We start from the raw sequence: 18,836 nt of genomic DNA, 5'->3' as shown, positions 1-18,836 counted from the left end.
GGGGTAGGGGGTGGGGTCTGGGCTGGAGCAGGGCTGCTGGTATCGGGCAGTTCTGACCCTCAGCTCCTCAGTGGGACCAAGGAATTTCTTCCACTAGCTTCTATGTCTCTGGCTTTTGTGAAAACCTTGGCTTCCAGGTTAACGATCCTGTCTCAATCCGGTTTCCATAAGAAAAAATGGAGCAAAGCTTTGGGTAAAACAGAACACGCCGCGGACACCAGATAAAAGAAAGCACTGCTGTGTGTCCGCAGTATTCAGACACCCCCAGGAAGCCTGTTTCTTGAAATGCTGATGCTTCTGGACCCAGGGGTGCGGGGTGCGGGGTGCTACAGGAAATGAAAAGTGATAACAGCCGACTGGCTGATTGTAACGATCTGGAGAGGATGACTGGTTCCTGGCGTGTGCCTTCCTCGGTGTCGGCTCCGACGTCTTACATCATAGAAAAATACCTGTCCTGGCCTACGGGGGCAAACCTGAGCCTCAAAGCCGACCACCCTAAAGAGAGGCCCCTGCACCACGCAGGGCACGAGGCCGGGGCCGGGACCCTCCCTCGGGCCAGCCCAGCCTCCCGGTCCCCACTGCCTGGGCCAGGGTGGCCCCCGCATCCCCCCGCCACTCACCCGGCCGGACAGGGGTTACACTGGCCACTCATAACTGGCAGGAACACAAATTACAAACCTAAGGTGCTGTTTAGGAATTGACAGGCCTCCACCGAGTCTCACGTTTCTGCGACCTATTAATTATTCACACAGGCCTGGCCTCCTGTGTGACGGGCTAGATGCTATCGAGCCGGTTATTTTGGTAACTGGGTAAACAGAGCTTCATCCTTTGACCCCTGGGTCAGAGATCGTGACGACCCCCAGCCCACTCCCCCAGCCCCCACGGGGCGGCAGGAACCGGGGACCTTCCCAGAAGGGACCTCTGCCCTCGGGACGGGGACCAGGCTTCAGGGATGCAGCGCAGCGGGCAGGCCTGGACAACAGCCCGGGAGGGTAGAAGGGAGACGGGGACACAGCAGGAAAGAAAAGCAGAAAAACGAAGTGAACAGAGTCGGCCTCCTGGAGCTGCAGTTCTCTCTTCGGAGGGAGAGGGAACACAGGGACCCAGGGACCCCTTTGGGGACGCGTACTCTGAGTTATCAGCAAAAACAGTGGAAAGGCAAACTCCACGCAGCCCGACGGCTCTCTCTGCTCTCCCTCCCCAGGGAGAAGGTGGGGGAATCTCCCTCCTCAGCCCAGACCCACTGACGGCAACGGCAGGGAGCCAGCTGTGCTGCTGTCCGGGCGCTGAGCGTGGATGCGGGGCGGGGTGCGAGCAGGACGGGCTGGGAGACCGGACGGAAGGGGGGGCCCCCAGACGCACCCAGAACACCGGGCCCCCGGGGTGGAGAGGCCGCCGCGCCCAGAGACCCTCGCCCAAGAGCAGACTGACCAGCGGGCCGAGGAGGCCGGGAGGAGCCCCGCAGTCATCCCGCTGGAGAGTCGGTGTGAGCCCTGCAGCTCAGGAGACACAGAACAACGGTGTGAAGCACCAGCTCTGATTGCTCCGGGTCGGTCTGTCCTGCTGGCACCACTGGAAAGGGCCTTTGCATCCCCGTCGGAAGCTCCCGGGGCTCCTGCATCTTAAACCAGCGAGCAGCCCATGGATTTACACACACACCCGGGGCGCTGGTGGCAGAAGGTCTAGACCGAGGACACGAGGGGCCCTGGGCGCTGGGAGCCAGGACACCCCACCCTGACCCCAGCTGGACGCCTCCTGCCCGGGAGGATTCTACGTGTGTCTGATCCTTTGGCAGTAGGGGAAAAGGCACGATTTTAAAGTTCAGGGAAACCCACACTCCCTTCCTCCTTGGTCCCATCATTACAAAGTCAGCAGAGGCCAGCGCAGACCCCAGGGCCCCTAGTACTCGCTGTGGCCGCATCACACGCACACCCGCCGGTGGAGACGGGGGCCTCGAGGAGGACGGCCCACACCCACTCAGCTCCAGCCCGCGGGCGAGGGGAGCCAGCACCCAAGAGGGCCGTCACAGCAGCCTCGGGGGCCCAGACGCGCCCGCCGGGCACACCCACCAGGGCCGTCAAGGACCCTGGAGAGTCTGGGTGGTGGACGGTCTGCGACGCTCACTCCTGGCACCAGCCCCCGAATGATGCTGGGCAAGCCCCGTACGCATCTGTGTCCCCAAATGAAAATGGGGGACAAGACCACGTGAATGCAAAGTCCTTTCCTAATCTGAAATTGCAGTCTGAATCTGCCTGGAAAGAAGGTTCTGCATTTCATCGCGTCTCCTAGACTCAGAGGAGGGGGCCTCAGAGGTGGAGGCAGCTCCCCCTGCGTCTTGGATGCTCGGAAAATGCAGGAGTCCTCCCTGGGCCCGGCAGGGCCTCTGCCCTACACAAGGCCACTGCCCCTGACTTCACGGCAAGCTTGGGGATGCGGAAGCAAGTCGATGAGCTGGCTGTCCTAGGAGGGCAGCAAAAGCCCCTGGTGCAGTCCCCACGACCGCTGGCCTCCTCTGAGCTCCATGTGACAGCGGCTCCGAGGGACGGCCTGCATGCCCCGGAACCAAAACCCGGCTTCCCTCTGACCAGCTGACTGCAGAACGGCCAGCGGGAGCGACTGTCTCCCCAACGTGTGGATCAGCCTGTGGCTGAGGCTCCGGGGAGCCGCTGGGGTCAGAGGATGTGCTAAAATAGCTCACAGCGCAGAATAAAACTCTGTGGTTACTGGGCTTTCACGGCAACTGAGAGAGCTTTCTGTTTTCATCTGTTTTACAATTATGTGCAAATTCTATTTTTATCCAGTTTGTGCTCCACTAACTGAAGAAGAAAACAAACCCCAAAGCCCCTCTGTCTACCTGCTCATCTCACCTTGCACACAGACTCCGTCTACGGCAGACAGATCAGAGAACTCTACAGTACCAGCCCTCTTGCAGGAGGAATGCTGATAGAGGCTGACATTTCTGTTGGGCCTGGTTTCCTCTCGAGGTTCAGCTGTGTGGCAGGGGGAGGGGCCTTCATTCTGCTTAAACCCAGAGGCAGCCCCGCCCATCCTGCCATCACTGAGCTCGAAATAATTTTGGAGGATTCACTCTTAAGATGTTTCCAACGCGGCTTCAAGCTTCAGAATCCCTCCACCCGTCCCAGTCCTCTCCACCTCATCTACACTGAGAGATTAACACTGCCCTGGGCCCAGGACATCTGCCCGGCGGGACGGGAGCGCGGCGCTGGGACCCTGCAGGGGGTGGGATCCTTGTGCCCCCAGAAGAGGCGGGGCACGCCCTCGTCCCCAGGGCCACAGCCACCAGGCCAAGGACAGGAACGGCCCTCGCTCAGGGCCTCAGCCCCGCGCTGTGCATCTCACGACAGGGGTGTCCAAGGGGCACGAGGCTCCCTGCCCTCGCCAAGGTAATTTACAGGAAACGGGGGCTTTGGGCCATTATTTCTCTGCTGCTTTATTTTCATTCCTCCTTATTGAACAGTCTGCTTCCTCACCTTTGTAATGTCTTTTCCATTCAGCAGCAACACACTTTCTTCCAGTGGAAACCGTAGCAGGAAGGGACTTAAACACCGTTTATGGACTTGGCTAAGCACAGGCATTATCCGACCTGCCTCCGCCCGGGAGGGGACCTGAAAGGGCCGCCGGCCGCTGGGCGCTGCTGAGCCCGCTCTGCGTTTCCCAAGTCAAGCGGCCAACCAAGTGGGTATTAACCGGCGTCGAGCGCACAGCCTCCGACGTCGCCCTGACGTCACCCCGCCAACTCCAGGCCCTGACTGCCGCGTCGGCGGACCAGCGCTCGTCTCTGTGCCCTCCTGCCCTCGCAAGCTGTATTGTTATCTATCTAAATGGAATCAAATACAAACACGGGGTGCCCTGCCGCTTCCCCTTCCGCTTGCACCATCCCCTAAATGACAGGGTTGGGGAGCGGACTGGACAGGCGGGGGCGTAGACAGACGGGGGAGAACCGTCTCCATCAGCGCCGTGCGGCTACAGTTCCGGGGCAAGAGGGCAAACTCGCGTCCGAGGGGACAGTCACAGGTCACATCACAGGGGTTTGGTGGGAGACGCTGGGCTGATGGGGTGACACGTGTGACCAAACGCCAGTGCCTGCAGGACAGCCTGTCCGCGAGTTCACGTCTACCTCCTGGGCTGGAGGAGGGCCACAGGTGTGGGATGGCGGGCGCGGCCTGGACACCAGCTCTGAACATGTTCACTCTGACGCCGAGTGCACCCATCTCCCCCGGGGTGTGTGAGGCTGGGGAGAGGCACCCAGAGCCACCCCGACAGAGCCCCGCCGGCCCCCGGCGAGGCCGGAGCAGCCCCTCCTTGATGCCACCCCGGCCCCGACACCCCACAGCAGGTCCCCACTCCTCCTGTCCCCAGCTGAGAAGCAAAGTGGCGGGTCCCAGCCGGCACTCCAGTGCTGGGGCTGGTGAGCAGACCCAGGGCCCAGTGGGGCGCGTGGGCCAGAGAATCGCATCTCTAAGGGACACTGGGGAGGCTTACTTTGGGAACCACCACCTCAAAGGGTCCAAGGCTTCAGAGAGGAAAGAACGGACTCTTTAAAAGTAGCCTCTGAAAATCCCAAACCAGAAGCAGCAGCCGTGCAGACGGGCTTCGCTTTGGACAAATCTTAACGTGGCCCAAGGAGACCTTGGTCAAGGCTCTGTTGACGGCCGCAGGGAGACGTGCTACAAGGAGGGTGGCCACGTTTGGGGAAGCAGCCCCAGGAGGTGGGCGGCCACGGCCAATGCAGGAGGGGAACAGCGGCTGCGGGCAGAGCAGGGCTGCATGCTCTTCCCATCTGTCCCCATCTGAGATCTGGGGGATGGGGCTAATTCTCAGCAGAGGGCTGGGCAGAGGTGGGCTCCATTCCCCTCGGGGCTGGAGAGGGCACAGGGCCCCTGGATTCGATTCTCTGACTCTCCCCAGAGCAGGGGCCCCAGGAGGAGTCCCCTGCCCGTCCGTGTGTGGCGTGCACGGCATCCAGCATGTGGCGTACGCCGTGGAACCTCTGCGGCAGAATGACGGACAAAATGCAGCGCAGCTGGATCAGAATCGAGGGGCAGCTTCTCAGCAGGAGCTTCAGGCCTTGGTTCTAATAACCCTGAACACCTATTTCTACAGATTTGTTAAAGAAAAGGTCCTCAAAAATAAAGCACTTTTATTTCAAAGGTATATTTCTTTTCTTTTAAATTTTCCTATTCCAGGACACCTTAAAACTAAATAGCACCAAGGTCAAGTCTACTACGAGGTCTAGACAGCAGCCCCCAGGCCACACTGCCCACTGGCCACCATTCAGGCAGAGAGATGGACCCTCAAGGTGGCCCAGGGCATCTTCTTGGACACACTGTCTCCCCTTGGCTTCTCTTTTCCCTCTTTCCCATCTTTTCCGAGTCAAACGTGACCGCTCAGGGACACGTGGGGATAAAGGGCATTGTCCATCGGGACAAAGCAGTAGCCAGGCTGTACCGAGGTCACCTCAGTTACCCACCAGGAAACACAAGCAAAAGCTACAGCCGTTCTGCCTCCTAGTTGAACACCATCCAGAGGAGTCCTCCCAACCCCGCCGGGCTGGTCACACCCCCACGATCTTCAGGGTATCGCCTGCTCCCCCAAAGCAGTTTCACCAAAGACGAACCTCAGGTGTAACGATTACAGCTGATCTATGAGCTCCAGAAGCAAGTAGAGCAGGTACTCTCATTGTACCATTATAGGTATTGAGGAGAAAGCTGGGACTTGACTGTGTATAAAATATTTAGCTAAACTGGTTGGGAGCTGAGAATTTAAGGAAAAAAAAAAGACAGAAAATGAAAGGCGCTGTTAGCTGTTACCGCAAAGTGGCCTTTGGATTAAACCAGCCCCAGCTGCTGCCCCTGCAGCAGGGACAGGACGTGGGGTCAGAGCACAGTGGGTACCTGCACACTGGGGTGTCCTCCGGCCAACGCCTTCACGGCCCCCCGGCTCCCCTCCGTCTCGTAATGAGCTCTGTGGTGAGACTTGGGCTGCACCTCGATCCTCAGCTCGTACGGTCCTGAGTGTGACGGCAGCTGCCAGTCGAGGGCAGGGAGAGACGGGCTGAAAGGGAACACAGAGCATTAAACATTCATGCCACGGCTTCCCGCAGACCACAGACCCACCGAAGACTCTGGGGCCCTGAGAAGCAGCTCATCCTGCCAGGCTTGCATCTGAAATTCTCATCGATAAGGATAATGGCCTGACACAGCCAATGGCAACCCGATCGTGATGGACGCCCAGAGCCTTGTCAGGCCTTCATGACGAGCTTCTGAATAAGATGGAAACATTTTCCCGCACGGCCTTAAAATGTTTTCCTTCCTTCATGATAGGCCTCTAAATTATTTAACCTCCCTAATAAGATAGGTTCCAGAATTAAAGACCTTTTCAGAATCACAGTTGTATCAGCCTGGCCTCAGAACTGGGCGGCCTGGTTCCGATCCCCTCTGTCCCACGCATGCTGGCTGCGGGCAGGAGTGAACCGTCGGGGGTGCTGCTGGGCCCCTGATAAAATGGCGGGTTTGCCCAATCTTGCCCAGCCCCCTACATCCCGTGATCCGTGCACGACAACTGGGCAGCCGCCCACCCAGGGCACGAGTGAGCTGCAGCCAAAGATCCACAGAACAAGGGAGCGGCCCTGGGGCCCAAGGCAGATTTGCAAGCCGGGTTTGTCACTTGGAGGCTGAAGAGGGGAGAGGAGAGTGAGCCGGGCCCTGCCTGAGGGGTCCACGGGGCCCACGACAACCTCAACCTCTGGGGCACTGACAGCCTCACTGTACAGATGGGAGATGGAGGCCATTTGCCACCTGAAACCAGGTCCACGTGAGGCCAAAGGTCCTGCTCTCCCTACAGAGAGTGCTTCAGGGTCCTGCCCTGTAAAAAGACAAAAGGCTGGCCCCCAAAAGCCACAGTCCACAGGCAGAGGCCGCCAGGCCCTCACAGGAGCTGGGGTCTGGCCCACCCACTGCCTTCCTCCAACGAGAGCCCAGTGCGGGGGGGTGGCTCTGGGTCCCCACGGTGACAGCCCCTACCCTTCCCCTCTCGGATGCAGAGCCTGACCCAACAGAGATGCTGCTCGTCAGACCTCAGAGGTGTCTGGAAGCCAAGCCAGGGCCGGCCAGGAGGGGTGCAGGGCGGGAGCAGTGTGAGGACCCCCTGCCCCCGCAGAGGTGGATGGGAGGCGCCCAGGTCTCGCCCTCCACACACAGCCCTGAAGGTGCCTTCGCTCCCGGAGTCTCCGCCGTCTGGGCGCCACGGTCCCCTCGCCCCGCTCCGCCTGTCACTGATGTGTTCATTTCCGCACGTGCAGCAGAGACACCATGCATGCTGGCGGCTTGTTTGGGACGGGTGGCTGGGAAGGGCGGGTTTTGTTCAGAGGCCCAGACACACGGACGCAGAGCTCGTGGCGTCTCCGCCTGGAAGGAGTCGGTCCACTGCTTCCCCCAAACGTCCCCCAGCTGCTCCGCCACATCTCAGACTATGAATCAGGGTGAGTTTTAAAACACAAAACAGTAGATAGAATAAAGGTACTTTTTGAAAGGAGAAAAAGCCCAGAAATCAGCTTGAATTGGAATCAAACATGTAATTTCTAAAAAACGTGCAAAATACTCCTGGAAAGGACAGTATATTTCGGGGGCGTTCATGGTTTTCTAGTGACGGTAGAAACGGAATCACCTCGCCACGCACGTGCAGTTACTGCTGAGTCAGCTTTGCGGGCACCCTGTCCACCCTCGGGTTCTGCAGCCCCACCCGCTGGGCCCCTCTGAGAGCACGCGGCGGTTCTGAGAGCCTGGCGGGACGCAGGCCGCGCACACCACACCCCACTATAAAGTCTTCACTGGCTCCCAGGGACACCGCCAGCCCCGATGCCACCCGGGCAGACGGGCCTTCCAGTGGGGCTGAGCTCGACCTTCGAGCAGCAAATCAAAGGCTCTAACGTGAGAAGAGGCTGCGTCTGTGTCGAGGCAGTGAGAAATTTAAAATCCTAGCTGGACTTACTTCACTCTGTATGACAGACTCTAGGTCTATCCACCTCATTACAAATAGCTCAGTTTTGTTTCTTTTTATGGCTGAGTAATATTCCATTGTATATATGTGCCACGTCTTCTTTACCCATTCATCCAATGATGGACACTTAGGTTGTTTCCATCTCTGGGCTATTGTGAACAGAGCTGCAATGAACATTTTGGTACATGTCTCTTTTTGAATTATGGTTTTCTCAGGGTATATGCCTAGTAGAGAAAGACAAATACCGTATGTAAACATATATATGGAATTTAAGAAAAAAAATGTCATGAAGAACCTAGGGGTAAAACAGGAATAAAGACACAGACCTACTTGAGAATGGACTTGAGGATATGGGGAGGGGGAAGGGTAAGCTGTGACAAAGTGAAAGAGAGGCATGGACATACATACACTACCAAACGTAAGGTAGATAGTTAGTGGGAAGCAGCCGCATAGCACAGGGAGATCAGCTCGGTGCTTTGTGACCACCTAGAGGGGTGGGATACGGAGGGTGGGAGGGAGGGAGACACAAGAGGGAAGGGATGTGGGAACAGATGTATATGTATGACTGATTCACTTTGTTATAAAGCAGAAACTAAAAAAAAAAAAAAAAAAAAAAAAATCCTAACTGGAATCCGCCGCAGATACAGTGAAGTGGGCCTGTCCTACAGTCAGACGCCAGCGGAGGTGGGGCAGACCAGCACCTCCCCAGGGCCAGGACCTCCGTGCAGGCACAGAGGCCGCTTTGGAGTGTGTCCCTCAGCCCCTGTGTCCACCCTGCTGGGCCCTAAAATCACCGTCTGCATGGGAGGCCTTCCAACCCTGGGAAGCCCCTCCTCCAGACTACGTGTGGGATTCCAGGACCAACTTGCACTTGAAAACCCTCTATTCAACGGCCAACCTAAACCCAGGTTTCTTCAGGAAGCGAGACCGCAGGCGGGTGGGACTGCTCATCGCCCACCTCCCGGGCCCCCGTCTGCTGTCTACATTTTGATTCCATGTCAACAAGATGCCCCCCCGCCCCCCGGTTCTCACTAAGTACAGCCTTGGAAAACTCAAGACGACGTGACCAAGAAGAATGGGACGGACACGTGTGTGCGCGGAGATTCCGAGATGCCCAGACAAGGGAAACGCCCGAGTCACGGGCTGAGCGCAGGAGCCCCCTGCGCCCCCCACCAATGTCAGGTGGCTTCTGAGAAACGTTCAACAGCAATCGAATGGGAGTTTTCCTGGTGGGCGAAGCTCCGTGGTGCGTTTACCAGTCTCCCGGGCTGTGGCGCTCAGAGGCACTTTCTTGCCGTGGTTATCAGCGACACATGCGGCCACACCGCTGGGAAGAAGGACCTGCAAGCCACGAGCTTCGAGTGCGAGGTCGGCCCTCGGTAACCAGCATCTTACGGGAGCTGCTCCCGACCCCCAGACAAACTGCCCAGCTCAGCACACCCCGCCCGGAGGGGACCACGTCTCCGTTTAGAATATCCAACGTACTAATCTGTTCTGTTATTTTATACATACTGTTGATCTAAGTGAAAAGACTGTCCTTTGCTACAAATAGAAAAGAAACAAATGAAAAACAAAATAAAAGTTAGGTTCACCTGACTCCCAGGAAATTAAAAAACGAGTGTGTGCGACGGAAAGGGAAGAATGGAAGGATGGAGAGTGCAAGCCCTCGCCGTCCGCGCAGGGCAAGCGTCTTCTGAGCCGTCCTGCACTTGAACACGACAGAGGAACAGATCTGGGGAAATACCTGGCTCCTGAATCACGGACAAAGCCAGCAACACAGTGTGTGCACAGTTTCAAGTTAAAATGGTCCACAAAATAAATACTGTAATACAGACAATTAAAATTATTGTTTTGGGTTGGAAATTTTCAACATGAGTTTGGCAGCTCCACAAAAAAATGTAAATGTATCTCTGATTCAGAGAAAAGGCCTAAGACTGGAAGGAATGTTCCAAGACGCAGCGGCCCCTGCTGCGAGGACGGTGATTCACGGCTGCGCTGTCCCAATGCAACCCTGTCACGGGCCCTGCAGCCGCAGCGTCATTCCTGGGGGTCACCAACGACCCGGAGAGGAGCCGCCACGGGGACCACATCAGGAGAGTTCTCTCATGGCCTCAGCCCAGGGCTGCTGAATAACTTCAAACTCACCTCCAACTTAACTTGATTTTTTAAAAAGTCACACTCAATGCAGCCAAGACAACACACGGTTAAATTCGAATCTAAGATGCAGCTGATCTGTACAAACATAAGCTATTTTACATTCTCTCCACACACTCACGTATGTCTCTCATAATCAACCAGAGAAATTACCTCCACAGCTGGGCATATATCTGTAAGTATTTTTACACAAAAGGGATAGATCTTAACAAAATAAAATACATAGTGTGATACCCTGGCTTTTTTCATGTAAAGATCACATGTTGAGCATTTTAGCATATTGTTCAAAAATGGTTTGATCTCAGCGCCACATCTTGTCCTGTAGATGACTGATCAGTGCTCTGTGGATGGACTTGTGGGTTGCTCCCAATTTGTTGCCCTTATCAATACCAGAGATGTGAACATCCAGCGTGACACCCTGGTGGCCTTTCTGGTCATTTCCTCAGCACAGATCCACAGCCTCCGTCAAAGAGCATGAACACTTGGGGCTCCTGACACCTCCCGGGGGTCAGGTCCCCTGCACGGCCTCGCCAACACAGGGACCGATGGATTTAATCTTTGCCAAACCACACAGGGAAGGGCACTCTGAGGCTGCATCTTCCTGTAACACTGTAACACGCACCCATCACGTGGTAACAATAAACTGAAACACTCTGAACCCCCAGTGGTAACGTCTCTGAAAGTCTCCAGGCCTCTCAAGCGTCCCCTGACCTCTTACACGTATTTGACTAACTGGCAACGTGGGACTCCAGGCAGCCCACACCCCAACTCCAGCTCCTTCGGGGTCTCCAAAGGCCACTCCGGGATGACGGCCACTGTCCTTAATATCAGCTTGTCATTGTTGGGGACACTGGCTGAAGGGGACACAGATCTCTCTGCAACTCTCTGTGAGTCTGGAATTCTTGCAAATAGGTTTTTCTAAATGGCTGTTGTGCATTCGGTACGTAAGGACCTGAATCACGTTCCTTTTGCTCTCGTTTAAAGAAGAAGAGTCTGGGGACTTCCCTGGTGGTCCAGTAGTTAAGACTTCACCTTCCAATGCAGCGGGTGTGGGTTCAATTCCTGGACAGGGAGCTAAGATCCCACATGCCTCGTGGCCAAAAAAAAAAAAAAACCACAAAAAAGAAGAGGCTGGAGGCCGCGACTCACAGCCCCCCCACCCCCCGCCGAGGAGCGACGCTGGTGCCCCATCGGCGCTGAGTGTCTGCGGTTTCCACCTGTTACCACGGGCACCATCACGCCGCCCCCCGGGCCGAGGGGTGGACCAGGCCCATGGCCTCCCCGAGCCACCAGGAGCCCCGCTGTGAGTGGGTGTTAAGCGGCCTGGCTTGGCCTGACCGGCCTTGGCCTCCCGGCTGGGGACGCCGGCTCGTGCGACACAAGGAAGGGAGCCACACGACCCCCCCCGGGGCCCCAATCTGAATCCCCTGCTCTTGGAGTTGCTGCCACCGTCCACTTGCCACCAGAAAGCCTTTCACGTCCTATTGAATCTCTGTGCTTCCTTCATGTGGCAAAAGGGTGAAGGATCTTTTCTGACGCTTAGTTCACGGCCTGGAGCCCGAAGCCCACCTCGCCACGGGCATGCAGAGCCCGAGACGAACCTGAACTTCTCTCAGCCCGTGTCTCCCGCCCCCATCCAGGCCCTGCCCCAGCTGCCCGGGGCCCCTCCTCCCTGCCCGGCCACTGCGGTCACCCGCTCGGGGCTTCCCTGGGTACCCGCGAGTCCAGGGCAGTCTTTCCAGCACACAAAGGATTTCACAGACAGCCTCCCGCACTTCAGCAAAAGCTGTGCCGCACCGGAGCAGGTGTTTATCAGACTGCAGCTCCGACCTCGGCGCTACCGACTGCCTGCACGCGCCTCGATACCAACCAAACCCGCCCCTGAGCAGGACCCAGGGACACCAGCTGACCCGCCAGGCTCCGCGGGGGCAGCCTGCCCATGACATGTTTCTCCAGCACAGGAGACCCAGCTTGGAGCGCGGCTGACCGCGGGGACACAGACGGACGGCGGCCATTCGCACTGATTCAAAACCAAGGTCGTGGCAGGGCTCAGGGCTCCGGACAGCCTCCCTCAGTCCCGACCACCCCTCTGTGCTCCCGATGGCCAGTGGGGCGGGGCTCGGGCCGGACCTGCTCACCCCAGGCCTCTCCATTTAAACCACTTCCTCGGCCACCGCTACCACCACGGAGACGCCAGAACCCGCCTCTGAGGGAACAGCACGCACCACTTCGCCAAAACTCGGAGCCACATCCCAGCAAGGCCCCGATTCTGCACCAATTCGAGGAAAACCCGCGAACACCAGGGACAGAGGAGTGTGCCAGGTGACCCGGACTGGGGCCTGCCGAGCCCCCTACAGCTGAGCGCGGGGAAAACAGAGATTTCTGCACCGGAGCCGATCGGGAGGCCTGGAGTTGGAATCCGACCACCTTGGAGAAAGTACGTCAGGGGAGTCTGGACACTTGGTCGGTGATACCAAGGGATTCTCTTAAATCACATATCAGTGTCGGGTACGGTATCTACCGGTGTCATGATTCGTTTCTAAAACTGAGCCCCCATCTCTGAAAGACACGCTGAATATCGATGGGTAAGACTTGACGAGGTCTGGGATTTACCGCAAAGTAACGGGTGTGGGTGAGGAGGTGAGGCAAGGGGACCACAAGTAATCAGTCAGTTAGGCGTGGGCGTGGCGACCCGTGACTAGTCTGACTCGTGTACACGTTTGGTTTTCTGTGATACAGAGTGAAAGAGTGAAGCTGAGAAACAGGCACTCAAGTTACCGCGGTGATATTCCAGGGCCGGGAACCGTCAGGGATTCTCTTTCCTATTTGTTTATCGGCATTAAAAAGTATCCACAGGGCTTCCCTGGTGGCACAGTGGTTGGGGGTCCGCCTGCCAATGCAGGGGACACGGGTTCGTGCCCCGGTCCGGGAAGATCCCACATGCCGCAGAGCGGCTGGGCCCGTGAGCCATGGCCGCTGAGCCTGCGCGTCCAGAGCCTGTGCTCCGCGACGGGAGAGGCCACACAGTGAGAGGCCCACGTATAGCAAAAAATAAAAATTAAAAATTAAAAAAATAAAAATAAAAAGTATCTATAGTGAAGGATATGAATTTTAAACCCCCAAATCATCTACTTTCTCACCCTCCTGTTCTTGCCCTGGCGAGCTCGGTGACTGTTCTGAGTCAGAGGCAGCGACTTCCCTAAACTGGCTGCACCCGAGCCTGGAGCCCTTCTGGAACCTTCTCCCGGAAAAAAGGCCTTGTCCACTCAACGTCAGAGAACCAACGTGCACTGGACATCCCACCGCAAGGTGCCACATACGAGAGCCTCAGCAAAGCCCCTATGCTGTGAAGTTCTCCCTCCGTGTAGACACCCGGGGAGGGTGGCTTGCTCTTTTGTTCAGATGGTTTGGGTAGAATCCTTTCAATTCTGAATTTTCTGAGACCTAAGGCTCATATGGACTTATCACTTAGAAGAAAACTGTAAAAGCTTTCAGGACTCTTCTGTTTCTAAAAGAGCTGAAGCTACAAACTGAACTTGGCAGGACTGAAGTCCGCCTGAATGAGAGAGAGAACCAGAGCAGAAGGGGAAGGACATCAGCCCAACTTCAAAGTAACGCGTTTTCCCAGGGTCGGGAGCCCATGGCCGCCTAACTTACTTGCTTTGTTTTGTCTTTTCCCCTCTAATTTTAAAAAAGGTTATCAGCTCAGTTCTTGGCTATTTAATCAAGCAGGGTCTCTGGGCCGCCAAAGGCTCCCGTGGGCCAAGGCTTGACCGGGACCACACACCTCGCCCCAAGGTCCACCCAGCTCCCCCCGGGGCCCCCGACAGGCATGGGTGAGAAAGCTCCTCCCACACCAGAAAGGTCGGCCTTCCTGGAGGGCGCCCTGGCGAAGCCGACCTCTCCGCTGATGACCCCCCAGAGGTTCACGGGCCGTGGGTGGCGTCCTCACCCACCCACCCACCCTCCCAGGGAGCAGCTCTCGGGGAAGGGCTGGCTGTGATCCACGAAAGGCCAAAGTCCTTCGGGGTTGGCCTTGCACGTCTGATGGGTCTGGAAGGGATGGGACCGGGGGGCAGGCCTCAGACAGGAACTCACGGCTGGGGGTCTCAGGTGGTCACCCCCAGCTGTTGGGACTGGCTTCCCCTGCACTGTCACTCAGATGGCGCTGAGGGGACTCGGGGACAGGACTGGCCACGAGGAGGATGGTGCCCTGGAGGAGGTGCCCTGACCACTCCCGGAAGCTGGAAAAGTGCTTTTACGGAGACGTTGGTGGGTGAACAGGGGGCCGAGGGACACAGCCGGGCAGTAAACTGCAAGGAGGCCAGTGAGGTGAGAGGAGAGCCCCGCGTCGGCCTTCCCACCCTCGGGGTGCTGTAGGCAGGGCACCTGCGCCCCGAGAGTCTGCGGCCAGTGACCTGTCGTGAGGCCCGGGATCCCCCCGAGGCCCGTCGGGGTCACACCAGTGCCAGACCCCTCCTCGCTGCCACCTCGGCCCTGACGTGTCCCCACTGGTCCCCAGCGTGTTCCCGTGCCCTGGGGACTTGGGGGGGCACGGACGGGGTCTGGTGCCTGGTGTGTGTTCCGGAGGCGGGCAGCCCAGGAAGGGCACCTGCTCGTTCTCCACGCTCTCGGAGGCTCTGCCAGGCCCAGGTCTGCTCAGGAATCCAATTCAAACTCAGTCACGACCTGGAACTTTCAGAACAAGAACAGCAAGGTCACCGTGGAGAGATTCTTTTTTTTTTTTTTTCTTAATGATCGATTCAGGAATTTCGTAAGAATCCGTTGCTTTTAGCGGCTCCACCGAGCAGGGTGTGGAGAACCCCAAGGGGCGAAGACTTCCTTCCGGCTTTCCGGAAAACGGCCGTCACCCTCACTCTGCACCACTCGTCCACCCCGCCGCACCCCCAAAACAGGCCAGTTTCACGTAAGCCTCTCAGGCCCTGCCGTCCAGACTTGCATCCCGACCGTTCCCACCGCCCTGCACCTGCACGGGGGGAGCCAGGCAGCCTCCAGGACCCCCAGGCAGACTGGACCCGGCCCCTCTCCCTGGGGCGGACGGCTACCTGGGGTCTCCTCCTCGGCTCGCAAGAGGGCGGCATCGCTGTAGGGCCCTCCTCTTACAGAGCCGGCCCTCTGTTCTCCAGGAAAACAAGCCCTCCAACTCCTAAAACGTCTCCCGAGAGAAGACACGTTTAAGGACACCAGGTGCTCCTTCAACTCAGTGTGGGGGCAGCCCAGTGGCACAGAAAGAGCTCTTGTCCAGAAATCCAGCTGAGGTGGAAAATAAGCTACTTTGGAGGAATTTCTCAAACTACTGGGGCTACTCCTGACCCAAGACTAGACAACTGCATTGGCACCCAGTTCCTCTGTCCCCAGGGACCAGAACCGTCTAGACAAGGGAGGACGCTGCCTTTCCCTCACGTCCACTCTTGGAGTAGAACAATGGGCACAGAGAGGGCCCGTGCCCTGGATGGTGGATGGATGTCTGGGTGGATGGAAAGAAGGCTGGGTGGATGGGTGGGTGGGTGGATGGGTGGAGGCATGTTTACTTGGTGAGGACCCCCGTGGGAAGCTGAGCCCTGGATGGTCCCTCTGCTTCTCCGCTGGCCCTCATGCTTGTTACAGGGGGCAGATGCCAGCGTGTTTGTGACTGTTACTGGGCCCCAAATGCCTTTTCAGATGCCGCCAGTGCCTGCTGCTAACTAGTCACTACAGAGCTTGAGAAAGCTCGGATGATACCTGCCACACTGCTTATAAAAACCAAGAAACAGAACCGCCGAGCTAATGTAGGATGGGGCATAAATAAGCCATGAAACTGACACTCAGATTTGATTTCTACCCAGAGATGCCAGGACAGTCAGGGGGCAACTCCCAGAGTTCATCCTTAATCTGTTTTAATAGGGGACCCACAGAAAAACCTGGACAGTCATGAAACAGTAACCAGTCCATTTCCAAACTCTAAGTTTAAAGCAGACTTCAGTGGCTCAGGATGTAATAAATAAGCTGTTCTCAGATCATCTACAGGAATGTACCTGCATCAGGCACGTTGCTCCCTGAGGACTAGAGAAGCCCACAGCCCCAGCGAGGGTCTCGCTGAAACAGAGCTCAGTCTGTGGTCAGGCCCGAGGAGGCCCCGTGCCCGACAGGCACAGCCCGCTGGGCGCTGCTCCCGCTGCCGTGCTCTCTGGACACCAAGAGCGAGTGACCGCAGCGTCCCGGAGTCCGCATCCCCCCACCCCCTGTAACATATGACTTGAAATAAAACAGTGGGACTCCAGTACCACCTACAGGTGCGTGTCCAGCCCCCAGACGTGCCCCCGCAGTGGGGGACTCACTGGATCCTCCCAGCCTCGAGCCCTGCAGTGACCACACTCGCCTCGCACCCCCAGATTGGGCAACTGGAGCCTTACAGCCTTTTGCATTTCGTTTTGTGTCTAGCAATTTCCAAGTGCCTCAGTTTCCCCATCTGTAAAGTGAGACCCATCCACGCCTCCCGTGAGCTCGCTGGCCCTGAGCCCAGGTCCCCGGGGAGGGATGCTGAGGCCACAGTGCACGCACATCCCGACGGCCCTGCAGAGCTCTGGGCTCAGGGGAATCAGGCATCATCACGGTGTGACTGCCCTGCAGGTGGCCATGCTCACCTGTGGGAAGTGACTCTCAGAAGAAAATCATGCATCCCCAGGGGCCCCGGGGTTTCCAAGGCATGACCAGTGCTTGAGCGGAACGGTCAGATCCCGGAAACAGCCGCTTAAATCTACATGAAGCCTGAGCAGGGAGAGGCCAGAACCGTGCACCTCAACAAGCCTTCACAACAACGTGGCCGGAGTGACACAGGCACCGGCGCTGAGAGCACTGCAACGCGGTGCGTGATTAACGCACCGCGTCTGTGCTCCAGTCGCGTGGGCTTTCGCAGCCGGTGCCTGTTGCGGGCTCAGAGCACAGACCAACCTGGACGGGAAACCTCAGAGGGAAAAACAACATGCGGGTCGCTTTCTTTACCGAAAACCAGCCAGCTCAACGCTGTGGGTCAAGCCCCAGCTTCCAGAAGGTATTTTAGAAGCATTTATTTAAAAAGCAAAGCCCATCATGACATATAAATACAATTCCGCTCATTAATTTTCACGGAAGGCTGAATTTTTTTTTTTTTTTTTTTATGCGGTACTTGGGCCTCTCACTGTTGTGGTCTCTCCCGTTGCGGGGCACAGGCTCCGGACGCGCAGGCTCAGCAGCCATGGCTCACGGGCCCAGCCGCTCCGCGGCATGTGGGATCCTCCCGGACGGGGGCACAAACCCGTGTCCCCTGCATCGGCAGGCGGACTCTCAACCACTGCGCCACCAGGGAAGCCCAAGGCTGAATTTTAAAGGTGGACAATCGCTGCCTCACGATTACCTTTCAGTCTCCGGCAGGACCGTTCCCTTCTTTCCCCGGAGGCCCAGCCCAGGTGTGCTGCAGGTGCACGGGGTCCCCGATGAGCACCCCACACTCTCCTCGGAGGAAAACGTCTGAGCAGAAAGCAATTCTGTTGTGTCTGTGGTCAGTCGCGCGTGTCGTCACTGGACACTTGCCCCGGGTCGGGTCTCCTCACAGTTTGGGAAATCTCAAGATTGGAGACCCGGGAAGGGGCCCCGGGATGGGAGACCCCTGAGCGCAGCAGCCCCGCCTTCACACGCACATGGATGCACGGCCCGGCGGGAGCAGGACCAGGCCAGGAGCTGACCGGCTTTGTAGCCGAAACTCTGCGGGCGTTTGGATTATCTACAAAACCAGCCAACATGGCAGATCTCAATGGCTAGACTGAAAAATCTGTGTGTAAAGCCACAGAGATTCAAATTATGTTATCCTCTTCAGGAACGCAAAAGTACTTGGGATCCTCTTTCTCCTTTTCGTGGCTAAAAATAGACATTCATAGAACAACATCAAAAAGAGAAATCAGGGCCTACATCCTCCACGTCCACCTTGGGGGAAGGGCCCTAAAGGTGCAGCAGAAGCCTCTCCCTCTGCCACAAATCCACAGATCACAGCTGCATCTGCAAGGCTAATTTTTCCAGTTGGAAGGCAGTACACAGAGCACCTTTCCTGGCGTCAGCTGTGAACTCTGGGAAACCAGAAAGAGCCTGCCCCGCGGGGATGAGGGTTCGGGCCTCTGAGACCACATACTCCTGCAGCAAGAAAGCACAACTGCACAAACACACAGCCCGGGTCCTGCACTCAGACTCCAAATTCACCTGCAGGAGCCTCTGCAGGCCTGTGGCCAAGGTCAGCCTCTGGCCTCGTGAGGACCTCTGTCTGCTGGGTTCCCACCCTCCCCGAGCAGCCACCAGCATCCTGGGAGCAGGACGTGGACGTCAGAGAAAGGTCCCAGGGTCCCCGATGCCCCCCGATTAGAGGGAAAACTTGTCAGGGCTCCGGGGAGCAGGGGCCCAGCCAGCGGGCGCCTCTGGGGTGAGCTAATCACGGCGTGAGTCCAGATCTACCTCTTATTAGTGGAGCCTGAACATGTGACCCTGGCACTGGGTCTTGTAAGCAAGTGCTCAGGGGGACCGTGCAGAGACCTCCCCCAAAACTGTCTTCTTTTTAAAGCTCACTATCAGTGAGCTTCCTTTTTTTTTTTTTTTTTTTTTGGTAATCTTTAAAAAATTTTTTTTAACTTTTCGGCCGT

General features: G+C 57.2%; 1 protein-coding gene across 5 annotated transcripts in view; it reads right to left on the bottom strand.

Annotated features, from left to right (window-relative positions):
- The window catches only part of NFATC1 (nuclear factor of activated T cells 1), a 103,731-nt gene that overhangs the window by 65,584 nt on the left and 19,311 nt on the right, over positions 1-18,836 (bottom strand). For all 5 annotated transcript variants that reach the window (XM_060118765.1, XM_060118768.1, XM_060118767.1 and 2 more), the window contains exon 3: positions 5,916-6,075. In XM_060118765.1, coding sequence (XP_059974748.1) covers positions 5,916-6,075 — 160 coding nt within the window. The remainder of the gene's footprint in view (positions 1-5,915; positions 6,076-18,836) is intronic.

The sequence above is a fragment of the Mesoplodon densirostris genome, chromosome 15, assembly GCF_025265405.1.
Source record: "Mesoplodon densirostris isolate mMesDen1 chromosome 15, mMesDen1 primary haplotype, whole genome shotgun sequence".
NCBI lineage: Eukaryota > Metazoa > Chordata > Mammalia > Artiodactyla > Ziphiidae > Mesoplodon > Mesoplodon densirostris.
This window is presented reverse-complemented; position numbering and strand designations above follow the sequence as displayed.